Source organism: Poromitra crassiceps, assembly GCF_964638095.1.
Source record: "Poromitra crassiceps genome assembly, chromosome: 4".
Lineage (NCBI taxonomy): Eukaryota > Metazoa > Chordata > Actinopteri > Beryciformes > Melamphaidae > Poromitra > Poromitra crassiceps.
In genome coordinates this window covers 3703155-3731051 of record NC_139626.1, presented here as the reverse complement: position 1 = coordinate 3731051, position 27897 = coordinate 3703155, and the positions used below count along the sequence as shown (strand labels likewise).

Sequence of the window (27897 nt, the reverse complement as noted above, 5' to 3'; positions counted from 1 at the left end):
CCCCAACCCGCTCGTAGATCTGTGGTACCTACCTACCTACTCAAACCCCAACCCGCCCGTAAATCTGTGGTACCTACCTACCTACTCAAACCCCAACCCGCCCGTAAATGTGTGGTACCTACCTACCTACTCAAACCCCAACCCGCCCGTAAATGTGTGGTACCTACCTACCTACTCAAACCCCAACCCGCCCGTAAATGTGTGGTACCTACCTACTCAAACCCCAACCCGCTCGTAGATCTGTGGTACCTACCTACCTACTCAAACCCCAACCCGCCCGTAAATGTGTGGTACCTACCTACCTACTCAAACCCCAACCCGCCCGTAAATGTGTGGTACCTACCTACCTACTCAAACCCCAACCCGCCCGTAAATGTGTGGTACCTACCTACCTACTCAAACCCCAACCCGCCCGTAAATCTGTGGTACCTACCTACCTACTCAAACCCCAACCCGCTCGTAGATCTGTGGTACCTACCTACCTACTCAAAGTCACCTTTTCCCTGACACTACTCACAGCACACACATGTTGCCCAAGGCAGCTGTGCTCGTTAAACAACAGGCACTTGAGCTGCCTAATGACTTGCCATTTTTCCCTCAATAATATGCAAATGTGGCAGCAAGGTGCTCCGAAATCTAATCAGATCATCTAATCAGATCATCTGCTCCAGGGGTTTTCAAAGTCAGGTTTGAGACACTTCCACATTGGCTTGCATTTTTACAAACGGTGCTACCCCCTTGTATGTAACACATTTGTGTATTTCGCATTTGTGATATGCATGATTGTTTATATGATGTATATATGACATGTGACACACGTAGCATTCTTATGATATGAAGTAGGCTACTTAACTAACTTAACTTGACCTAACTAATGTAAGTATCCTGTGTGCACAAAGTTGACCTGTTTGGTTAATTTTCTTTTTGAGAGAGATCCTTTATTGATTTGTTTGGGAGGAGGGTTTACTCTGAACATATTTGAGAACTGAACTGAACTGAAGAAACTGAATTTCTAACTTTTGTTGTTTATTGTTTTTATTGTACAGGCACCTCCAATACACTGGATATTGCGTTTGCATTCTCACTCTGATTATTGCTTTGATTATTGCTTGTTTACATTCTGCTTGGTGGTTCAGATTTATGCTATGTGGGTTCATTCCGGCTGGCACCCCAGAAACCTACACTCCACTAATGAAAAATTAACATTATTAAGGTTTGTTTATTAACTGGCCCCTGGCCTCCTGTCATCTTGCAAAAGTGGCCCCCGGGCAAAGCAAGTTGAGTATCCCTGATTTACAGTATAGAAACGTTAAAGAGTGGGTGGGTGAAGGGGTGAGTTGGAAGCAGAGAGAATTGTTTGGCCTTTTGCGTATGCAGCACGCCACAGACGGATGTGTTGTTGCAACTTGCAGGCAAGCGAAGGATACATTTTCCTGGGTGACTGAATTCAGGATGTCCCTGGTCGACCTGGAGACACAGATAGTCTACCGAACAAAGACGAGTGGGAGGCAGAGGGGAGGGAGACTGTGACAGCAAACAAACTGCCAGCAGCAGGCCACGGAGGAGTTGACATGCTGTTGGTTTGGTGAGCAGGGAGATGAGGTGAGCAGTGGCTGGCTTCACATTCTACTGATATGACTTTATATGCTGGATATGAGCCAGTTCATCCACACTCAACCAGCAACCATGTGTCCTTGGCTTAGGGTTACGGTTAGACAGATGCACGGCATCTGTGAACAGTGTGAGTTCTAATTTGGTCATTTTGAGGTTGCCATAGGGCGGCTGTGGCTCAGGAGGGATAGAGCGGGTCGTCTCTAATCAGAAGGTCGGTGGTTTGATCCCCAGCTCCTTCCCCAGAATGTCAAAGTGTCCTTGAGCAAGATACTGAACCCCAAATTGCTCCCGATGGTTGTGCCAGCCAGCACCCTGCGTAGTCTAGTTACGACGGACCCAGACTGCTGCCACTCAGTGATGTGCAAGTTCACCTAAGAGCTATAGCTCAAAGTTCAGTTTACACAGCTGAATATGAAGGCCTTCATAGTTCACAATTTAGAATTTTCAACTAAACGGCACGATAAATCTGGATGGGGAAAGTGAAAAAAAAAAACGTCATTACCACCACTGAGGTGCCCTTGAGCAAGGCCCATAAAGGAGAATTCAGTTTTTTTACAACCTGGACCTTATTTCAAGCTTATTGTAAATATGATTTTTAAGGCACCCTGATGAGTCCGGTTATTTATCCTGGTTGCTGCTCCACACTGCCAATCTGGGAAAAGCCGAAAACTGGCTCCATGCTTCCTCCGAGACATGGGCAGTTAGCCAGCCGCTTCTTTTCACCTGACAGGGGAAGCGTCACCGGTAGCCCATAGCACATGGGAGGATCACGCTATTCCAACCAGTTCCCCTCCCTCCGAACAGGCGCCCTTAACGACCAGAGGAGGCACCACTTCAGCAACCAGGATATTGCATGTTTTGGTGTGGGGTTCCTATATGAAGGAAACCCCCGGGAGGCACGGGGAGAACATGCAAACTCCACACAGAAAGGCCCTTTTGACGACCCCACCCGGGCGGTGGGCACTCGAGGACAGTTGCTGTCCTCAATTAAACTCACATTTACCTCAATCATCATGCTGGACATCAACAGCATGCAGTAGCCTGGTGAATGCCATGAGGCGTTTAGGGAGCGTGGTAAATAGTAGACGCTGTGGGGTGTTTATGGGACATCTGTAGTTTGTAGTTACAGAAAATAACTATTGTAATTGTTTTTATTTTAAGAATGTTTTGGCCTTTTTCTTTCTTTTTTTAACTGTTCTATAGTTAGTTCATAGTTCTGGTTTTCTTATTTGTAACACTCATAATGAAAAGATCTTTCTTCTGTTTTCTTGGGAGGAGGGGGGCACCAGGAAGTAATTATGCTTAGGGTGCCCAAATGACCAGCTGCAGTGCTGGATAACTAGACTGTGCTTTTCATTGTGTTTACTTTATGAAAAAGGGGTCAAAATCAACTCATGATTGTACATTTTATTATTAATAATAATTAAAACAAATTCTACCATTCTCCTTAATTTAAAGACATATATTTTGTGATAAATACACTCTGCTTTTGAACTTAATCTTCACAGCAGGGTTCAACTCTGCATGAAAAACGTGTGAGTTGAAATAGGCCTTGTAGTGACTCTAAACAGTAGATCATGATGCAGCACATCATAATACCTGTGCAGGCCTGTCTTCTCCACTAGATGGCAGTCTATCTTTATATCCAGCTCCACTGGGGCTGCAAGATGATTCATTCTTCCTCTCATATATAATCCGGATGGTATTACTGTATCGTTTCTGCCTCACAAACAGCTGTTTTGTATTAAAAGTGTTTTCTCTAAACAACACAAGTATTGCTTTATATATAATAGTATTAGTGACCTTATTCTTTGACAATATTCTCATCAAATGAGATTTGAGTCATCAAAAAGGCCTTCTCTTTATTTATTATTTTAGCTGGAATATCCCTTATTTTGTCAAGTAGCCTGCTTCCCAATCAAATATTGGGATTGTTGAGAATATACGTTCTGAGGAGAGGACCAATAACTTAACAGAGTTAATTATCAAGAATAATCTGTGTGTTTATATTTCCCTTCTCAATATGAAGAAAATGGCTGCATTAGTCTCTCGTATTTCACTCTTGCTCTTAAAAATAAATTGCTCATCTCAACATGACTTCCAGCATCCTGTCAGATGTGCGGAGAGACTGGCCCCAGTAGGCCTACGCAGGAAGGACTGAGCAATCGGTTATAGTGTTGATGATCTTGTGATACACATGGAACAATGATATCGATTAGCCCCTAATAAATCTCACCCTGGGAATGGGTGTTCCTGTGCTGCAGACGCTTCAGTGTTCTTGGGGGACACATCAAATGAATGATCACCATAAAGTCTGGGAGGTGGATAATGCTGAGGGAAGGCTTTTTGCAACCTAATAAAGGGTCCTGGTGTGTGAACGAGACCACAGGGGTTGAGCCTCTTCCTGTAGCAAATTCTCTATAGATTTTCCATTTGTTTAAGTAGGCCATATCAAACTCTAAACCCTATGCAAGAAATACAACATGAGCTGCTGTCACTGCAACTTCAAGGAAGAATGAACTAATGGCTTCCTCACCTCTTGTGGGGTTTTAATGAACAGTAATAAATCATTGGTTTTAACCGATGATATTGCAAGATGACATGTATTATAGACTAACATTTTTATAAATCAAGCCATTTATTACAATCTATAGAAGTAACTTGGCTATTTGTATATGGGATTGTATTTGCATTGCAGCTGAAGGACAGTGATGTTTGGTGTTGTGGTAAGTTTGTCATAAATCATTTCACTTTTTAAATATGAAGGTTTTCATCGACACCAATGAAAACATAACAAGTATTGAATGCTTAATGATTAGCACTGTCTCACATAAACTCAGGCTATTCAGAGCGATATTTACTTATCCAGTAGGCCTCTCTAAACAGTGCATTAGAAATGAAAAATGCCCATGTGTGTTCAATATACTGAATATAAATTGTACAAAAGTTTCTTGGGACCACTCTAAGAAATGTACAGTGCCAAAGTTTTAATTGTATTATTCTGAGTAAAGGCTGCAGTGAACCATCTCATAATAGGTGGTTTCAGACCCTTTTTAGGGGGGCTTGAGCCTCCCTAAATTTCATCTGAGCCCCCATAAAAAATACTAGACATCTAGACGAATCCGTAGGTACCAGCCATGTTATAGCTCGCTGGGAAGCGGGTGTAACATAGCTCCAAAGTTGGCAAAGTTTTTGACAAATGTAAATGACTACTCAATTGGGTCCCTTGACCTCTCACATCAAGATATCTGAATGAAATTGGTCTAATTAGAACCACACAAGTCTTAGCTTTATACAGCCATGTCTGGCATATGTCAGCTACATAGGGTATATGAACTCCAGGGTCCTAAAGGCAGTGAAAATAATGTTATTCTTGCCTTTTTTTGTTTCCCTATTTCTGCACACAGTCATGGAATTGTATAAATTGGGTATGGCTACAAAGCTGAGACTCTTGTGAATCCAAAGAGCTCAATCACATTATGATGAAATAATGGTGTCATAGTAACCATTTCAAAATGTGTTTTTTTTACTGAACTATATATAGCCTCATCATGTGTGTGTGTGTGTGTGTGTGTGTGTGTGTGTGTGTGTGTGTGTGTGTGTGTGTGTGTGTGAATTTATGACATCACTGATGATGGACATCACTGATGATGTCATCAGTGGGACAGACAGAGAAACAGACAGCACTGATTATGTCATCATCAGTGGGACAGACAGACAGAGAAACAGACAGACAGAAGGCTATGTAGCTGTTACCACAATGTTGATCCCCCCCCACGCCCCCCCCCCCCCTCTAATGTCATACTGTGTCCAGCTGGGTTTTCATTGTTTATTTCATTGATATCCAGGCAGCACAATTAGCCTATTTGTTTAATAGTGTACAGTTCAGTAGCCTATAAAATGAGACTGCCTGTTATTATGCACTTACTAGCCAATTCTGTGCGCGTAGCCGTCCTTAAATCATGACGTCACGGCCTCACGCGTTGCTTCAGCCAGAGAGCCTAGCTGAGGATCAGACATGACGTCACGGCCTCACGCGTTGCTTCAGTCAGAGAGCCTAGCTGAGGATCAGACGGCGAGGGTCCACCTGACCATCACAACTTCAGACACGTGTTGTTGGACCTTTTGGGATTTATCCGTCTCTCCAGCATCCGCAAAGAGCCGCTATGATGACCGAATAGATTTGCATTACTTGCGCTAATTCGTGTAGAGGTGTTTGTGATCTTTTCCACGAACTGCTGTCGACGTGCGTGCGCGTAAAGTTGTGTCTATCTTCAGGTTAAACCCCCTGACGGGCTTCTGTGCGATCAAACTTTGCCATTCGTGTAACAGACCAGTGGAGACAGAGGAGTGGATGGGACTAGGCTACACGAGTAAACGGAGCCGGGAGTGGAATTGGACTATTCTGACATCTCACCACCGGTTCATTTTAATTGGACACAAACTGATTTGTAGCCTACAGTAGCCTACAATGTTTGCAGACTTCGTTTTGGGTGAATCCACCAGACCGCAGCGCGAGAGTTGGGCTCCTCGTTTTTGCATGGATCTACAGAATGCACAAATAATGTGCAACGCGAAGCAACGTGGATCCGTTTGAGAAGTTATCTTGATATTTTTATTTTAATCTTTGAAATACCACTCTAAAGATACACGAAGTATCTTAAAGCGCAATGATTTTAGCAACTCTTGTCATTATATTGTCCTCTCTGGGTAAGTCATTTATCTGTTAAATTTCCACGGCCGTAAATTTCAAAACTGTTCATGTTCCTCATATTTACAATTTTTCCCATCATCGTGTTTAACAATCAATTAACTGCCTGTGCACAAAACGCACACTCCCCGTGCCAAATGGACCCGGGCGCGCTGCAGCGCATTGCGCGCTGGAACGCAGATTGTTTCTAAAGTATATATAAGTTATAATAAGTATATAAGTTTATATGCCTACTAATCTGTTGCCCATATGATTCAGAAGGTAGGCTACTAGTAGGCTAACGTCCGTTACTACTTGCTTGATTTAGGGCTGGAGTGGATGATAATTCAATTATTGTTTGTTGTCTTTCAGTGGAATCATCGTGATGATATGAAGTTATTTTAATAGTGACATTTCTACTGTCTAAATTGATGATGACAAGCAAATGTTACTTAAAACCGATCAAATTAGGTATGGCAGGAATATTATTTGAAAATGTAAGGTTTGTTTGACATCACCATTCAGTTCAATGAGATGAACACTGATTTTGCATACGTGAAACATATGATATTGATATTGAGAATAATCCTTGTGATTATCATATTGATTTCAACCCCATTGTCCAGGCCTATATTTGGTATAGCCCTCCCTGGACAAAAATGCATCAGCCGCTACGGTTCTGAACTCTTCATTTTTTAAGCACTTGTAACTTGTAGTCCGCTATCTGGGTGGCAGGAAGGTCAAGAAGTTTTTGTCTTGTGCTCAATGATGCGTTTTATAGAGCAAAATTAGAAAATTAAGCTATGTTAAACAAAGTCGAAGAAAGGTGATGTGGCATAACTCTATTATTTTCTTATCTAATTCTTACAACTCTCAGATTCAGTGTTCATGAAGGGTGACGGCAGCACACCGTCCGGTCAGAACCGCCTGGACTGCGTGAAGGCCAGCGAACAATGTTTAAAAGTGTCCACCTGCAGCACCAAGTACCGGACGATGAGGCAGTGTGTGGCGGGGAGGGAGAGCAGATTGAGCGCGGTCACCGGTCCAGAGGCGCAGGACGAGTGTCGCAGCGCAATAGATGCTGTGAAGCAAAGTCCGCTGTACAACTGCAGGTGTAGACGGGGCATGAAGAAGGAGAAGAATTGTCTCAGGATCTTCTGGAGTATAGGCCAGAGTTTACAGGGTATGCACACTGATGCAAAACAAATAAGGTGCCCAATATTAAGATACTGAACACATTTTCCTTGTACAGTATAGGCCTATTGTAAATCTAATCACATTGACCACACAGTTTATTACTTCAAAATGTTTTCACAGCACTGCCATAATGCAATCCTTATACTCTATGGACCATGTAGTTAGGCCTATTTCACTGTCTTATGCCATGATGCTAGCTGTTGTCCTGGAAAAGTCATGTACACTTAGATTCCAGATTTGTAGCCTACATAAAACCACCAGAAATACTTGCTAGAAGGTGCAATGGACCATGTCCAAGGTCAACTTCATGCATAATGTTATTATAATTATCTGATAAAAAAATATATATCAACTTTGGTCATAACTTATAAGTGGCAACAATAATAATTCACAATAATAAGGACATGAGTGTGTGTGTGTGTGTGTGTGTGTGTGTTTGATATTCTCACGTCAACACACACACACACACACACACACACACCCCACATAAAACCCATTATTGATGTTGTTTATTGTTCATATGCAGGCAACGACTTGTTGGAAGACTCTCCTTATGAAGCAGTCAATAGCCGGCTCTCGGATATCTTCCGCTTGGCCCCCATCATATCAGGTAAGAGGTTGCTTCTGTACTGTCCCAGACATTCTTAAGGTTTCAACTTAGGATTTTGTATGAATAGGGTGCTTTGCATAGAGTCATTATTTCTGACTAACGTGTGCCTCAAACCCAGCTTGAGTCACCACATCACCACTACAAATCTTCCTCTATTTGACAACCACCCTTTTCTATGCTGTCTGGTTTCAGGCTGCAGCTTTCAACACCCATTATCCATCACAAAAGCTTGTATCTCGTATTGTGACCCACCACACACAAAGCACATTCATTTCACTTTCAGCTCTCAAGCAATAATGACAGGTCCAGGTATTTTTCCACTTGCAGTACTAGTGTTGGAAGTAGCAATTTGGACAGGTATTTACATGCTAGTTTTGAATGAACCGTCCTTTTAGCGTGAAGTCGGGTTTGTTTGAGCTCCAAAAGATGGACATGGCTGCAGCGGGTGCTGAGTGTCTGGATTAAAATAAAACAAAGTTAAATTAATAAAAGAGAGAAATGACTTGCTGTTGTAAATCTAAAAGCCATAAATGTATCTTCAGAAGCCAATAGAGACACTGCATGAAATAGGCCACGCCCATCACGGGGGAAAAGCTCCGTTCATTTCCACACACCAGCATCATTTTCCTTGAATTAAACATAGCTAAAAGCTGTGTGGTGGGCTGCGCAGACAACAAATGTAAAAAAAATCGCCAGTTAACGTTTTTTTGTACTCCTGAGCAAAACAAGGAAGCCATTGAGAATTGGCGAGAAGAAAAATGTGGATCTAGCTGTCAAGGAAGTAAGTTGGAGTGTTCATCTTCCGTATATACGATCTTTTTGTGCAACACGCAACCATGCACGCGACATAGGAGAACGCCAGGATTGGAGGGGGGCTTTCTGTTTTCCCCCATCTTGGGCGTGGCTTCTGAATGATGACGCATTACGCAGTGTCTCTATGTTACGCAGTGTCTCTATGGAGTGCAGGTGGACTTGGGAGCTCGTGATGCAGGTAGGCCCTGTGAGATCACAGAGAGCCCAATTAAACAAAGGAGCAATTAACCATCCGTCTGCATTCTATGGCACTGATAGAACACGAGTTGTGTTTGTGTTTGTGTGTCAAGTGTAGCTTCCCCTGGCATCGCTCACCTGGCATCGCTCACCGGCTGGAGGAAGACCTCTGATGCATCAGCCAGCGACCATTAGTGAAGAACTGCTCATCCTCTCTCTCTCTCTCTCTCTCTCTCTCTCTCTCTCTCTCTCTCTCTCTCTCTCTCTCTCTCTCTCGTAGTGAGTTCTAATTTTTTACATTTATTTAATCAGGAAAGTCCATTGAGATCAAAAATCTCTTTTTCAAGGAAGACCATGGCCAAAACAGGCAGCAGCAAAAAATATAACAACAACAATAAAACTAATAATAAAACTAATAATAATAATAATAATAATAATAATAATAATAATAATAATAATAATAATAATAATAATAATAATAATAATTACAGACAGAAAAACCCTTGCCTGGGTCCAGACCCACTCCACTGAGTTGAGGTTTGGCTGCTTCTCATCTGGCATCGTGATATGCAAATGTGTTTTCCTCAGTTGACAGAGGGATTAGCCAATGAGCACCAAGGGGGACGAATGATGAGCCAATCAGCATTAATAAACAGCGCAATGGAACTAATGCCGCTGTCAAGTGTGCTCAGGAGTAATAACAGCAATGGCGGCCGACATAGATGAGAGAAACGCCGCTATCGAGGCTTTTTAAAATCAATGAAAAGCACCACTTACTTTGAAATCCAAACGTCACTCTGCTTTGAAGGTATTTATTCAAAGGGGAGATGTGTTTTTTCCCTTCTCCCTACTGGATGAACTAACGTTAGATTCAGGCTGATACGTTGTGTTGGTCTCTAGTGATTGGTTAGATTCAGGCTGATACGTTGTGTTGGTCTCTAGTGATTGGTTAGATTCAGGCTGATACGTTGTGTTGGTCTCTAGTGATTGGTTAGATTCAGGCTGATACGTTGTGTTGGTCTCTAGTGATTGGTTAGATTCAGGCTGATACGTTGTGTTGGTCTCTAGTGATTGGTTAGATTCAGGCCGATACGTTGTGTTGGTCTCTAGTGATTGGTTAGATTCAGGCCGATACGTTGTGTTGGTCTCTAGTGATTGGTTAGATTCAGGCTGATACGTTGTGTTGGTCTCTAGTGATTGGTTAGATTCAGGCTGATACGTTGTGTTGGTCTCTAGTGATTGGTTAGATTCAGGCCGATACGTTGTGTTGGTCTCTAGTGATTGGTTAGGGGAAATAGAATCCCCCTGAGGGAATCCCCTCATAGAAATTGATTAAACAGAGGGCAATCCGAGAATAGAAGATGGAAATGGAGTGTAACAGGTTGACACCCCTCTCCCCTTCTCTATAAGATTGCTCCATCCTGTTTACTGATAGTGATTAGCTAGACTTAGCTAGACATTCTCTGTAAAGCCCTCTGAGACATGCTTGTGAATTAGGGCTATACAAATCAACTTGACTTGACTGATATCAGGCTAGAAAAACACAAAAGGAGACAAGTACAAAGAACTAACCAGGTAAATTAACAAGTGTGAATTCACAATGTCAGTCAGAGTGTGTGTGTGTTTTACTGTCCCCTGAGACAGGTTTTATTTGAAAAAATGTTTGGTGCTCACCCTGAAGATTTCTCACTACAGGATGAGCTCAGAGACTTGAATTATTCTTTAAAAAGGGAGTTTTTGATATTGCTCATTTATCCGTAAAGCATGGGAGAGAAGAAGACATTTTATCTACCTAATTGTTATGTTTGGTATTATGAAATTTGTAAAACCTACTTTTGTTTGCTTGTACTGTCGTGTCTCATAAACCCATACACATACCATAATACCATAATATGATAGTATGATGTGAAAAGTCTTTGGTGATTAGACTCCGTTGTGGAGATTAAGCCTCCATCATGACATCGTCATGATATGATTATGAAGGGGGTAGTGAAGCCTCCATCATGACATCATCATGATATGATTATGAAGGGGGTAGTGAAGCCTCCATCATGACATCATCATGATATGATTATGAAGGGGGTAGTGAAGCCACATCATGACATCATCATGATATGATTATGAAGGGGGTAGTGAAGCCTCCATCATGACATCATCATGATATGATTATGAAGGGGGTAGTGAAGCCACATCATGACATCATCATGATATGATTATGAAGGGGGTAGTGAAGCCACATCATGACATCATCATGATATGATTATGAAGGGGGTAGTGAAGCCACATCATGACATCATCATGATATGATTATGAAGGGGGTAGTGAAGCCACATCATGACATCATCATGATATGATTATGAAGGGGGTAGTGAAGCCACATCATGACATCATCATGATATGATTATGAAGGGGGTAGTGAAGCCACATCATGACATCATCATGATATGATTATGAAGGGGGTAGTGAAGCCACATCATGACATCATCATGATATGATTATGAAGGGGGTAGTGAAGCCACATCATGACATCATCATGATATGATTATGAAGGGGGTAGTGAAGCCACATCATGACATCATCATGATATGATTATGAAGGGGGTAGTGAAGCCTCCATCATGACATGGTCATGATATGATTATGAAGGGGGTAGTGAAGCCCAGAGTATAAAATATCCCCTTATCCCTCTGGAGTCTCCATCACCTATGGTGGTGATGAAGAGAACTCTGGGATCTGGATGGATCTCAGACCTGGGCGTCAAAGTGATGAACTGGAGGTGAATGGGGTAGAGGAGGGTCACTACAAATTGCACTGAAATGTAGAGCTGCAGCGATTAATCGATTAGTCGATCGACAGAAAATTAATCGACAACTATTTTGATAATGGATTAATCGTTTTGAGTAACGTTTTATGAAAAATGTCAAAATTCTCTGATTCCAGCTTCTTAAAAGTGAATATTTTCTGGTTTCTTTACTCCTCTATGACAGTAAACTGAATATCTTTGGGTTGTGGACAAAACAAGACATTTTGAGGAAGTCATCTTTGGCTTTGGGAAACACTGATCACATTTTTCACCATTTTCTGGCATTTTATAGACCAAACAATCGATTAATCGAGAAAAAATAATCGACAGATTAATCGATAATGAAAATAATCGTTGGTTGCAGGTGCAGCGCTACTGAAATGGCAGCAGACAGCACAAGAGAGAACAGCTTTTAAAATTGACAGCTAGTTAAGGTATGATTGGCTGAATAGGAAGATGTGGCAAGCTCTGATTGGTTTAGCACGAATATCTCTAATCAGTTGCTATGAGCAGGGGAGTGGAAAGAGAGAGGGAGATGAATGAATGAAGAAGCAGCGATAGTCTTCCTGAATCAACTTTACGCTAACCTTCATTTCTGAAAGAACAATGGTTCACATGAACTATATCAGCCTCAAACGCTATGATGAACAGCGGTCCACAGACATGAACTATATCAGCATCAAACGCTATGAACAGCGCTCCACAGACATGAACTATATCAGCCTCAAACACTATGAACAGTGCTCCACAGACATGAACTATATCAGCATCAAACACTATGAACAGTGCTCCACAGACATGAACTATATCAGCCTCAAACACTATAAACAGTGCTCCACAGACATGAACTATATCAGCCTCAAACACTATGAACAGTGCTCCACAGACATGAACTATATCAGCCTCAAACACTATGAACAGTGCTCCACAGACATGAACTATATCAGCCTCAAACGCTATGAACAGTGCTCCACAGACATGAACTATATCAGCCTCAAACACTATGAACAGTGCTCCACAGACATGAACTATATCAGCATCAAACACTATGAACAGTGCTCCACAGACATGAACTATATCAGCCTCAAACACTATGAACAGTGCTCCACAGACATGAACTATATCAGCATCAAACACTATGAACAGTGCTCCACAGACATGAACTATATCAGCCTCAAACGCTATGAACAGCGCTCCACAGACATGAACTATATCAGCCTCAAACACTATGAACAGTGCTCCACAGACATGAACTATATCAGCATCAAACACTATGAACAGCGCTCCACAGACATGAACTATATCAGCATCAAACGCTATGAACAGCGCTCCACAGACATGAACTATATCAGCATCAAACACTATGAACAGTGCTCCACAGACATGAACTATATCAGCATCAAACACTATGAACAGTGCTCCACAGACATGAACTATATCAGCCTCAAACACTATGAACAGTGCTCCACAGACATGAACTATATCAGCATCAAACGCTATGAACAGTGCTCCACAGACATGAACTATATCAGCCTCAAACACTATGAACAGTGCTCCACAGACATGAACTATATCAGCATCAAACACTATGAACAGTGCTCCACAGACATTAACTATATCAGCATCAAACACTATGAACAGTGCTCCACAGACATGAACTATATCAGCATCAAACACTATGAACAGTGCTCCACAGACATGAACTATATCAGCATCAAACACTATGAACAGTGCTCCACAGACATGAACTATATCAGCATCAAACACTATGAACAGTGCTCCACAGACATTAACTATATCAGCATCAAACACTATGAACAGTGCTCCACAGACATGAACTATATCAGCATCAAACGCTATGAACAGTGCTCCACAGACATGAACTATATCAGCCTCAAACACTATGAACAGTGCTCCACAGACATGAACTATATCAGCATCAAACACTATGAACAGCGCTCCACAGACATGAACTATATCAGCATCAAACACTATGAACAGTGCTCCACAGACATGAACTATATCAGCCTCAAACGCTATGAACAGTGCTCCACAGACATGAACTATATCAGCCTCAAACACTATGAACAGTGCTCCACAGACATGAACTATATCAGCATCAAACACTATGAACAGCGCTCCACAGACATGAACTATATCAGCCTCAAACACTATGAACAGTGCTCCACAGACATGAACTATATCAGCATCAAACACTATGAACAGTGCTCCACAGACATGAACTATATCAGCATCAAACACTATGAACAGTGCTCCACAGACATGAACTATATCAGCATCAAACACTATGAACAGTGCTCCACAGACATGAACTATATCAGCCTCAAACACTATGAACAGTGCTCCACAGACATGAACTATATCAGCCTCAAACACTATGAACAGTGCTCCACAGACATGAACTATATCAGCATCAAACACTATGAACAGTGCTCCACAGACATGAACTATATCAGCATCAAACACTATGAACAGTGCTCCACAGACATGAACTATATCAGCCTCAAACACTATGAACAGTGCTCCACAGACATGAACTATATCAGCCTCAAACACTATGAACAGTGCTCCACAGACATGAACTATATCAGCATCAAACACTATGAACAGTGCTCCACAGACATGAACTATATCAGCATCAAACACTATGAACAGTGCTCCACAGACATGAACTATATCAGCATCAAACACTATGAACAGTGCTCCACAGACATGAACTATATCAGCCTCAAACACTATGAACAGTGCTCCACAGACATGAACTATATCAGCCTCAAACACTATGAACAGTGCTCCACAGACATGAACTATATCAGCATCAAACACTATGAACAGTGCTCCACAGACATGAACTATATCAGCATCAAACACTATGAACAGTGCTCCACAGACATGAACTATATCAGCATCAAACACTATGAACAGTGCTCCACAGACATGAACTATATCAGCCTCAAACACTATGAACAGTGCTCCACAGACATGAACTATATCAGCATCAAACACTATGAACAGTGCTCCACAGACATGAACTATATCAGCATCAAACACTATGAACAGTGCTCCACAGACATGAACTATATCAGCCTCAAACACTATGAACAGTGCTCCACAGACATGAACTATATCAGCCTCAAACACTATGAACAGCGCTCCACAGACATGAACTATATCAGCATCAAACACTATGAACAGTGCTCCACAGACATGAACTATATCAGCATCAAACACTATGAACAGTGCTCCACAGACATGAACTATATCAGCCTCAAACACTATGAACAGTGCTCCACAGACATGAACTATATCAGCCTCAAACACTATGAACAGCGCTCCACAGACATGAACTATATCAGCCTCAAACACTATGAACAGTGCTCCACAGACATTAACTATATCAGCATCAAACACTATGAACAGTGCTCCACAGACATGAACTATATCAGCATCAAACACTATGAACAGTGCTCCACAGACATGAACTATATCAGCCTCAAACACTATGAACAGTGCTCCACAGACATGAACTATATCAGCCTCAAACACTATGAACAGTGCTCCACAGACATGAACTATATCAGCATCAAACACTATGAACAGTGCTCCACAGACATGAACTATATCAGCATCAAACACTATGAACAGTGCTCCACAGACATGAACTATATCAGCATCAAACACTATGAACAGTGCTCCACAGACATGAACTATATCAGCCTCAAACACTATGAACAGTGCTCCACAGACATGAACTATATCAGCATCAAACACTATGAACAGTGCTCCACAGACATGAACTATATCAGCATCAAACACTATGAACAGTGCTCCACAGACATGAACTATATCAGCCTCAAACACTATGAACAGTGCTCCACAGACATGAACTATATCAGCCTCAAACACTATGAACAGCGCTCCACAGACATGAACTATATCAGCCTCAAACACTATGAACAGTGCTCCACAGACATGAACTATATCAGCCTCAAACACTATGAACAGTGCTCCACAGACATGAACTATATCAGCCTCAAACACTATGAACAGTGCTCCACAGACATGAACTATATCAGCCTCAAACACTATGAACAGTGCTCCACAGACATGAACTATATCAGCCTCAAACACTATGAACAGTGCTCCACAGACATGAACTATATCAGCCTCAAACACTATGAACAGTGCTCCACAGACATGAACTATATCAGCCTCAAACACTATGAACAGTGCTCCACAGACATGAACTATATCAGCCTCAAACACTATGAACAGTGCTCCACAGACATGCAGGAGAATTGGGAAAATGAGCATTGGTAATGATTCAAGATAATGGGACAACAAATAAATGACAGCAGAGATGATGAAGGCCAAGAGGCAGTAGCATGTTGTGCCAAGTGGTTCCAGCTACTTTCCCAGCTTTGATCTATAAGACAACAGTCACAAAAATGCCATCCAACCAATGGCAAATGTTCCAATCTTAATTGATCAAGATATATTCAAAACCCTAGTTTGCTGCTAATGCACTATTCTATCAAAGTCAAGCCTTTTAGTGTCAGTGACGTGCTTTGAAGTGGGATGACCTGGCAGCTTAATGTATGCTTTTCTCCTGAGCATTAGGGCTACTGTAATAGATCTGTTGTTGGAGGAAAGAGCAAGATAAATAGAGCTGCAGGGATGGAACAGGAGCAGAGGACTAGTCAGTTAATGTATAGCAATGCATTGTGTAAATACTGTACTATAGGATGGAACAGGAGCAGAGGACTAGTCAGTTAATGTATAGCAATGCATTGTGTATATAATGTACTGTAGGATGGAACAGGAGCAGAGGACTAGTCAGTTAATGTATAGCAATGCATTGTGTATATAGTGTACTGTAGGATGGAACAGGAGCAGAGGACTAGTCAGTTAATGTATATCAATGCATTGTGTATATAATGTACTATAGGATGGAACAGGAGCAGAGGACTAGTCAGTTAATGTATAGCAATGCATTGTGTAAATAATGTACTGTAGGATGGAACAGGAGCAGAGGACTAGTCAGTTTAATGTATAGCAATGCATTGTGTAAATACTGTACTGTAGGATGGAACAGGAGCAGAGGACTAGTCAGTTAATGTATAGCAATGCATTGTGTAAATAATGTACTGTAGGATGGAACAGGAGCAGAGGACTAGTCAGTTAATGTATAGCAATGCATTGTGTAAATAATGTACTATAGGATGGAACAGGAGCAGAGGACTAGTCAGTTAATGTATAGCAATGCATTGTGTAAATAATGTACTGTAGGATGGAACAGGAGGAGAGGACTAGTCAGTTAATGTATAGCAATGCATTGTGTATATACTGTACTGTAGGATGGAACAGGAGCAGAGGACTAGTCAGTTAATGTATAGCAATGCATTGTGTAAATACTGTACTGTAGGATGCAACAGGAGCAGAGGACTAGTCAGTTAATGTATAGCAATGCATTGTGTAAATACTGTACTGTAGGATGGAACAGGAGTAGAGGACTAGTCAGTTAATGTATAGCAATGCATTGTGTAAATACTGTACTGTAGGATGCAACAGGAGCAGAGGACTAGTCAGTTAATGTATAGCAATGCATTGTGTAAATACTGTACTGTAGGATGGAACAGGAGTAGAGGACTAGTCAGTTAATGTATAGCAATGCATTGTGTAAATACTGTACTGTAGGATGGAACAGGAGCAGAGGACTAGTCAGTTAATGTATAGCAATGCATTGTGTAAATACTGTACTATAGGATGGAACAGGAGCAGATGACTAGTCAGTTAATGTATAGCAATGCATTGTGTATATAATGTACTATAGGATGGAACAGGAGCAGAGGACTAGTCAGTTAATGTATAGCAATGCATTGTGTAAATACTGTACTATAGGATGGAACAGGAGCAGATGACTAGTCAGTTAATGTATAGCAATGCATTGTGTATATAATGTACTATAGGATGGAACAGGAGCAGAGGACTAGTCAGTTAATGTATAGCAATGCATTGTGTAAATAATGTACTGTAGGATGGAACAGGAGCAGAGGACTAGTCAGTTAATGTATAGCAATGCATTGTGTAAATACTGTACTGTAGGATGGAACAGGAGCAGAGGACTAGTCAGTTAATGTATAGCAATGCATTGTGTAAATACTGTACTGTAGGATGGAACAGGAGCAGAGGACTAGTCAGTTAATGTATAGCAATGCATTGTGTATATAATGTACTGTAAGGCGACTCTAGGGGGGGACTTAATGGGATAGATATCAGGAATCCATTTGCCATAGGGTGACCTCATTCCTGTCCACAACTAAGCTGAACCTCGGGCGAGCAGCAGTGCAGCTGAACCTCGGGCGAGCAGCAGTGCAGCTGAACCTCGGGCGAGCAGCACTGCAAAATGATGTACTGTACGTGTGAGCCAAACATAGCAAGATCTGTAAGTCCACTGGGTCCCATGGGGCTACATAGTAAGACATGATGCTCTCCAATCTCTATGGGTGAAAACCGATCCGTATTATTAGACACACTTTATCCTTTGTGGTATTCCAGTGTTCAGTTATATTTGATAGACCACGGTGGCTTTGTCATTTGCAGATGCACCTCCCAATTGACTCCTTTCCTCCAATCCTTTCCTTTACAGATTGGATTAGAATATACTGTATTTGTGCTATACACAGTGGTTTTACTCTGGGAACCCTATTTACGCAGGATGGGGGTCCCTGGACGTGGCGCCGCCCGCCCCCTGCCATTGCTGAATGCTTGTTTTTTTTGTTTTTTTACTCATTATACCAATTTACATCTACGTAAAAAATCTTGTACAAAGGTTTTAATGTCGAGCTCTACTGATTATTTCCCCTTGATGTATTCATGACATACTTGATGACACTTATTCAGCTTCCAAATACATGTTCTACTCTGCTCCTTTCATGCTGCCCCCTCTCGACTGATCTGCTCTCCACTGCTCTGCTCTGCTCTCCACTGATCTGCTCTCCACTGCTCTGCTCTGCTCTCCACTGATCTGCTCTCCACTGCATTGCAAGACATATTTTAAGGGGAATCTGAGGCAGAATGCCGTTCCCCCTCCCGTTCTCCCCCCCCCCCCCCATTTCCACCACTGCTAATATAAGATTTTCTTAGTCTCCTCATACAATATGTTAACAAATTACCGTACAGTAACTGATGCTATAGAGATCAACAGTCACGTGACATCTCTTGCCCCGGAAGTGAGTTTCCATTTCACTTTCTCCATCGACATTTTGAAAAACTTTTGTCCAAGTGCAATGTTTTATGGTCACAGGCTTGGTTCCGGCCTTCAAACTGGTTCTATAAGCATTTATAAGGATGTCTATGGAGAAAATGAACCTCACTTCCGGGCCAAGAGATGTCAGTCACATGACTGTTCAGCTCGACTTTAAGCAGGAATGCTGAATGAAAGATGTCACAAGTTATTCAAATGCAATCAATTCTCCTCTCCTCATGTCAGCTGTGTGTTTGAGTTCAGCTCCTCTCCTCATGTCAGCTGTGTGTTTGAGTTCAGCGTTCTTAAGTCACGGTGCTTCTCCTCTCCTCATGTCAGCTGTGTGTTTGAGTTAAGCGTTCTTAAGTCACGGTGCTTCTTCTTTCTATAGCGTCTGCAGAAAGCTTCTCCACTGATGTGTTTATATTGTCATTAATCCACGCTGAAAGGCAGGTGACATCCAGTCCAATAACTGGAATACATCTTCTAGGAAGAGCTGAAATTAAACGATGCGTCATTTATAAAAATCAATGAACGAATATGGCTGTGAAAGATGCTGCTGTGTGCACACTGAGGCAAAGTTGGGACTCACACAGACTGGTATCTAATTTACCGTAAGTGGAAAATTGTAACTTTTTAACATCCTGTATCAAATTCATAAACAGGATCGTGGCATTGTGCTCATCTGTGCCTCATTCTTCTATTTTGGAAAGCAGCAAGACAATTTTGAGGAAATTTCATAGATATTGAGATCCCGCGGTTGTAAAATTACACTGTTTTCATGTAAGAGGTCCATTATAGTCAATTCACTTTCAATATGCATATCTCCTGCCTTGTTTCAGCTCCCACCATTTAGTACATAGCCTGTATGGAATTAAACGTGAAAAACAAATGGCATCAATTTGTCCAAAAGGGCACTGCATGATTCATGTTCATATATAGTGGATGTACTGTACGTAATTTTATGTGACATTTGTGTTTTTGATCGAGAATGTTTTTTCGCCTTGTTTGTTCAAAGTTGTCTTTGAAAGGCAAAGTACCTCTGCTAATGCTGCCTACACACTAGAGGATTTTCAAATCTTAACCGATTTTAAAAACATGAGAGACCACAGACATAAGGACAATTTCATCAGATTTTAACATTAAAATCGCCTGAACGCACACACTAGACGATTCGGCCAGACTGCGAGACCACACACCAGCCGTTTGAAGTACCGACTCACAGCGATTCCAGCAACTAGACTGTAGGCTGTTTATATCCCACAAAACCGCAATTTTTTCACACAGACAACAGCAGATGGCTCTCCAAACATGCACCGAGCGGCGGGTCCACCTCAAGCAGCGCGGACACCCTCGCAAAATGAGCTAAAACAACGTCCTGTCTGAGAGCTCATATTACAGCATATCCGCTCGCTTGAAGCAAACAAACCGCTCCGCTCGGCACATGTTTGGAGAGCCATCCGCCGCTGTCCACCCTGTTTTAAGCTGTGAGGATGCTGGGGAGAGAGGAGCTACATGGCTCTGCTGTTGCCACAACTCGTAGCGCTGCATTAACATCCGGGTATGACCGTCGACGCGTCCCGGTCTGCTCGCTCTCATTGGCTATTGCGGGTTCCGTCGGGAGACAGCCATCGTAAATATCAAACATGTTTGATATGCCCGATTCGAGATCGGGCCGGCTCCGATTCAATCAATAATTTATTGACACCAGACACTTGACAATTATTTTGACAAAAAATCGGTTGAGACTAGCCTCGAATCGGGCCACGCCCCCCCGAGGGGAATCGGGCATTAAATCGGGCCTTTTATCCTCTAGTGTGTGGGAGGCATAAGTTAAAAAAAGAAATATCATTATATATGATATTGTTGTACAGTATGCATTGTTGAAATGAACATCCTCTTAATCATCCAATTCTACCTTTGCCAGCCCGTTTGTTTGACTACAGTCTGGCTAGTCGAGCTGCCACTGGTGTGGAATTAACTTGGCTACCAATTATAAAGCAGCTTCAGAGACAAATCTTTCCATTTCTTCCATTTCTGTGGCATTCAGCAAAATGCTAATACACACCGTTTCTCTGCTAATGTACTGCTGACACCTGCCTGCCCCATTAGAGGCTGTTGCAGCTCTTATGAGGCACAAGTCTAAATCCTTACAGCAGTGTTTCCCCTAGAAAAAAATTCAGGCCTGGAGGGATTTCGAAACGTACCTCGACCGCAACGGTGGGGGCCCTCGCAGGCGACGCTAAACTTTTAGCTAACCTGTTCGCATCTATGTTCACAATGGCATCCCAACTATCATCATACTATTATGGGATGCGGTGTGAACAGTTGTATTATGGGATGTGCGTTTCCCAGGCAACGACACACGTTGACATGTTTTGGAACAGCGGCGCACGCTGGCACAATGCTCCTAAAAGCAAAATGCTTATTGTTTTGAATGATTTAGCACCTTCTATTACTGTCAACACCAGTATTGCTGTATTGTAATAATATGCCATAAAGGTTTATTGAAATTTTGGGGAGAGCAGAATTTTTTTTATTTTTCTGGCAGGGGCGCCGTTGGCCTGGCGGGCCCGCCAGGCCTGTAGGATGGTAGGAGAAACACTGCCTACAGCACTGATACTCAACTTGCGGCCCGTGAGCCACATGCGGCCGGCGGGTGCCCCCTGTGTGGCCCGCGATGGAATTGCAAAAAAAAACATTTTTTTTTTTTTTTTATTATTATTATTATTTTTTTACAGTGCACCTGAACGCAACATGCAAGATAGCAGAGGAATGAGTGTCCAAATGTTCATGTCACTCTGGCCAATACTCCACTTCTGTTATAGCATTTCAGTCTGGAATATGGAATATCTTTCAATAATCTATAATTTAGCTGCTAAATTGTCAAATACTGCCGTCTGCTCGCTACCCAGGCACTTATGTATGTACTTAACTTAACTAACTTAACCTAACGAACTATCCGGTGTGCACAACATTGTCAGACTAAACTCCGGCTGACACCCCAAAAACCTACAATCCGCTACAGAAAAATGTATATTGTTTGTTTATTAACTGGCCCCTGGCCATCTATCATTTCACGAAAGTGGCCCCCGGGCAAAGCAAGTTGAGTATCCCTGGCTTACAGTATCTGCGTCCTTTCACAGGTCTCAGCAGTGCAAGAAGTAGGCCTACATGCGTAGTCTCTCTCCATTGAAAATACACATGCCATCCTTCAACAACACTGAAAACAATTTGCTTTGTAACATAAACCCATAAAGCCAATTACAATCTATAACTGCTGGAGACATATAAGTCCATGTTCAAATAACATGTGCATTAGAGACTGCAGCTGCCTAAAATGTAACAGCATTTACTGATCCTGACTTCGCCCCTGGAGAGTTCATTAAGGCCGTAGATGAGCCAGTGGCCCGACACAGATGCTTACCTTGTGTTGAATATTTATCAGATTTGTTTTACAGTGTATGTCCTATAGCTTAGTGAGCTGCAACAATAGCTCTGAAAGAGTTTTTTTTTTTACTAACCGCATATGAGAAGTGTGTTACGCTGCACACTGCTAACATTTCACTGGTGTTTCAAAAGTTAGGGCATTGCACAAAGACGGGACATTTTGGCAGCTATTCAACAGAGATCTTTGCTTCTCATATTCTCACTTTCACTGTATTAGTGAGCACAGCCCCAGGACACCATCATGAACCCCTTCCTTGGGAATCCGATTATACCTGCCTGGCTGGCGGTTGTTCAAAAGGTCTCTTGTATCAACCTATTGGAGGTCAAAGGTCAGATTCCAGTGCTTGCTCCACTGGCCTGTCATTCTGTCGGTTGGCTCTATATCAGTGGCAAGCTGGTGGCCTGGCTCAGGGGCTGCAACTTAAGGAGAGCAAATGAGATTTGTTTTGTTCTGAAGCCAATGGGTTTTTGAACAGAGGTGTTACTTTAAAGTCAAGTAGGCGACTTTAAAGGCATTCAGGTCTATAGGGGTTGGTGTCAAATATATATCAATACCTTACGATTATCAAGGCATCAATTTGTATTGAACAGAATCAGCAAAACCAACATCAACAAAAAGGTTGATCCAAATTATTGGTAAAACTAGAATGGCACTCTGAGAGCACAGGCCTCCACCAAGGCCAATACTACAGTCTGCTACGATATGTATGTGTGAACTAGTAGTAACCCTACTAGCTATGAGTAGTGTCCTCTAGTAAGAGAGTGGCGTCAGCGGAGGACCAAAATGCAAGAATCATTAGCCAATGAACAGCCAGGAATGGGTCTCGCGCTACTTTTGCATGCTAAAATAAAGCCGATAATGTACAATTTGATTCATTTCAAGGGATAAAAAACCCTTTCAAAGTACAACACTGTCTATTTTGATGCAACTCGACAGTGCTGCTTTTTTTACTGAAGAGTTCCACTTTCTACTTCCTGGAAAAAAACTGGTCCATTGGAGTGAATGGAGATGTCGGAACTCTTCTATTATATGGCTCTGGCTATGAGCAGTGTTGGGGGTAACTCATTACAAAAGTAACATATTACATGTAATATATTACTTTTAGCAGTAACTCAGTAATATAACTTATTACTTATAGGAATTCAGTAATATTATACCAGTTACTTTGTCAAGTAACTAAGTAAGTTACATTTTATTAAATCAAAGCACATATTTAAAAAAGATACAATCATTTCCTAATCAAACTGTGTGTTTTTATGCAAATAACCACTATAGATGACAATAACAAAGGAAAATGATAACATTTAGAATTTTGGATTGTTTACACTGACTTCAAGGCGGTTGAAATTATTTTTCGGGATGGTTCCGTGGCGGCGATGTCATTCTGCTGTTGCTGTTGTTTTGGTGAAAGTAATGCAAAAGTAGTGTAATAAGTAACGAGTTACTCTACACAGAAAGTAATATTGTAAAGTAACTTATTACTTTCAAATAAAAGTAACTAGTAATATGTAGTATATTACATTTTGAAAGTAACTTGCCCAACACTGGCTATGAGCCCTTTCCCTACCCATGCCCCCTTTCCTGACCATGCCCCCTTTCCTGACCATGCCCCCTCCCAGCACCCAGATACACGCCACTCCCCCTACCCAGCCCTAGAACCGGGACTATCTAGGACAGGGTTGGGCAATTATTTTTCATGGGGGGCCGCATGAGAAACCCAGATTGTTGCCAGGGGCCCGAACAAATATTGTCATGCCAGAACCCAGGAACTTTGATGATGGAGAGCACCAAAATGTTTTTCTTGAAATAAACCAGAATATGAGTGGGTTATCAATTCAAACTTTATTTCAGACACAAGCGCAGGTCCATATAAATCAATACAAGACATAAAATACATAAAGACACATTATAAATGCAAAGACAACACTAAATAAATACAAGGCATCATAAAACATAGAGGCTCTTTCTCCAATGTCGCCACAAAGGAGCATAGAACCTGGTGTTGCTTAAAGGAACACTCAAATTAGTAACTCATTAACTCAAATCAACTCTCAATAACTGTCAAACTAGATGAATGATGAATAGTTTGACAGTTATTGAGAGTTGATTTGAGTTAATGAGTTATTAATTTGAGTTAGTGTGGACCAGTGATGTCACTGGTCCACACTTTAACACTCAATAACTGTCAAATTAAATGACAGACTTCAAAACCGTTTACAGTTTTCTGATATACTACTGATGTTCTAATGATACAAAGCTGGTTGAAAATGGGCAGAGTGTTCCTTTAAGGCAGGATTGGTTAAGGCCACAATAACCTTGTTCACAGAGGCATCTAATCGACACATGAATCTGTACATGAGATTTCTCAAAAGTGCATTTAGTGTGGGTATACCCATAGTGACAAACAGCTGACTGGCACTATGCCAACGAGGGACTTGCAAGAGCAGTCGTAGAGCATCATTATAAGCCACATTAAGTTTTTTCATGCTGCTTTTTCTGTAGCTGCCCCACAGGTGAGCAGTGTACAGTGGTGTACAGTACGTTCATTTAAGCATCAGTAAGTGGCCCGGGATTCTCAAAGCCTGTGTTGAGGGTCACACAAACAAAAATGCACTCTTGAAGCTAAATAAATGCAAAACCAACAAGTTAATTATTTAAATTTTTACTTCAATGTAGAAATAATTTCTTACACATGAGATTACTTTTAGCCTTTTAGTCATAAAGATTATTGAAAGATATTCCATATTCCAGACTGAAATGTTAGAACAGAAATGGAGTATTGGCCAGAATGACATGAACATTTGGACACTTATTCAGCGGGTATCTTGCATGTTGCGTTCAGGTGCACTGTAAAAAAATAAATAAAATGCAATTCCAGCAGGACGCATGTGGCCCGCAGGCCGCCAGTTGCCCAGGTCTGATCTAGGACCCTCCTATCCCTAGCTACAGCCCCTTTTGCCTGGCCCTGCCCCTCCCTTGACCTGAATTAGCTTGGATCCGCCTCAAAATGTAATTCTTCATTGGTCCATGCTACACCCTTCCACCAAGTTTCATGGAAATCGGCCCAGTAGTTTTTCTGTAATCCTGCTAACAGACAAACCGATGCATTTTTAACAAGATACCGTAATCAAATTGTTCTGGTCTGATTCTGTTTAGAAAAGCAGACAGTGTTACTATTCTATCTATTACAGAAAATAATTTTGCTCTATTGTTTCAGCATTGTTTCAACTGGTGCAGTGTATTGCAACATAATGTCATGATTCTGCCTTTTTGTTTGTATGTGTTCTTCTTATACACAATAGAACAGAAATCACTTTGGAAACAGAAAAAAAGCTCCTAAATCTAGCTCATTAAATGCAAGAGAGCTCCTGATAGAAAAGCTCTTGTTTTGCCCTGGGCTATTATGTCTAATACAGAGTTAGACATGCACTGTGACTTACAGCCTAAGCTGGGGCCCTCTGCTACGTGCGTGCGCGCACGCACGCACGCGCGCACACACGCACACACGCACACACGCACACACGCACACACGCACACACGCACACACACACACACACACAGACACACACACACACACACACACACACACACAGACTTCTTAAGAGTTTATATTAGGCGCACAAACTAATAGCTTAAAGAGTGTGGTGCAGGTAAAAAAAAATCTGAATTTACATTTTGTGCTCACGACGAAAATACCCCAGAAACACAAGAACAAAAGAAAAAAAAACAACCACACGCCTCCAGGGTATAAATATGGAGGAAAATGTGGCATTCTATAAATGGGCGTGTGACATAACAACAGGAGTGACATCACAAGAAGAGAACATTCTGCTGGGGCTGAGACATCACAAGAGGGAGTTCCATGAAATAGAACATGGTTACCAAAACTAGTCTAAGCTAGCAGCTAAATGCAGCTGTGTGATTATTATTATTTTAATATATTTTTCCCCCAAATCCCATTGCCATATACCCCTTCCACATATGAATGCAATGTGGTCTCCAACCTGCACCATGCTCTTAATAATACATTTGTGATACTTAGACATTTTCCCCTCTTGGGTCACAGTAATTGAGGTAAAATCGTCACACCTGCACCCTCAAATCTACAGACAGGACTAAAGGATCACAGCCCACATCTCAAATCTACAGACAGGACTAGAGGATCACAGTCCACATCTCAAATCTACAGACAGGACTAGAGGATCACAGTCCACATCTCAAATCTACAGACAGGACTAAAGGATCACAGCCCACATCTCAAATCTACAGACAGGACTAAAGGATCACAGCCCACATCTCAAATCTACAGACATGACTAAAGGATCACAGCCCACATCTCAGATCTACAGACAGGACTAAAGGATCACACAGTCCACATCTCAAATCTACAGACAGGACTAAAGGATCACACAGTCCACATCTCAAATCTACAGACAGGACTAAAGGATCACTGCCCACATCTCAAATCTACAGACAGGACTAAAGGATCACTGCCCACATCTCAAATCTACAGACAGGTCTAAAGGATCACACAGTCCACATCTCAAATCTACAGACAGGACTAAAGGATCACACAGTCCACATCTCAAATCTACAGACAGGACTAAAGGATCACAGTCCACATCTCTATGCACTTGTCAGATGTAAGTAATGGGTTGTGATTAACCCAAGGTTCACAAATGTATTCCGATTTAATCATGGCCCATTCTATGGTGCATGAAAGAGTGCAGTGAGCTTCAATTCCACCTCAAAAGGCAGAATGACTGAATCCCTTCTTCCATGCAGAGGCTGAGGAAACAGTTTGTATAGCAGGAGCCAGTGAAGCAGGAAGGACTTTGACTACAACGAATGAGAAGAATTAGTCTGAGTAATAATGATAGGCACAGAGTGCTTTAGCTGTGGTCGAAGGAAAGGCATATTGGCAGGGTAGCTGTAGGCGAGTGGAGGGGACATAATCTTGTGATCAGGTTTGTGATTTTTTTCAACATTCATATTGCTGTTCTTTGGAAAAAATGGGACGGCTTTTGAAGCGGTTTCCGAAAATCGCTTTTTTAACTAAATGCATTTACCCTTCAAAAGTCATTAAAGTTTATTTGTTTATTTGTTTATTTAAAGGATCCCCATTAGCTGACGCCATGGCAATCAGCTAGTCTTCCTGGGGTCCACAACATGTAAAGGAGTCACATGACAAAAATTACATCATAATACAAAAAACTACAAAAAAACTACATTCGTATTAATACAAAAATACACATGAAATTACATGACATATAAAT

The 27897-nt window shown here is 41.7% G+C and overlaps 1 protein-coding gene across 1 annotated transcript in view; it reads left to right on the top strand.

The window, feature by feature from the left end:
* Positions 1-1452: 1452 nt before the first annotated feature.
* LOC310774992 (GDNF family receptor alpha-1-like) overlaps positions 1453-27897 on the top strand; it is a gene marked incomplete at both ends in the record, with an annotated part of 42111 nt that continues 15666 nt past the window's right edge. The window contains 3 exons of the mRNA XM_083635070.1: positions 1453-1501; positions 7182-7487; positions 8028-8111. Coding sequence (XP_083491196.1) covers positions 1453-1501; positions 7182-7487; positions 8028-8111 — 439 coding nt within the window. The remainder of the gene's footprint in view (positions 1502-7181; positions 7488-8027; positions 8112-27897) is intronic.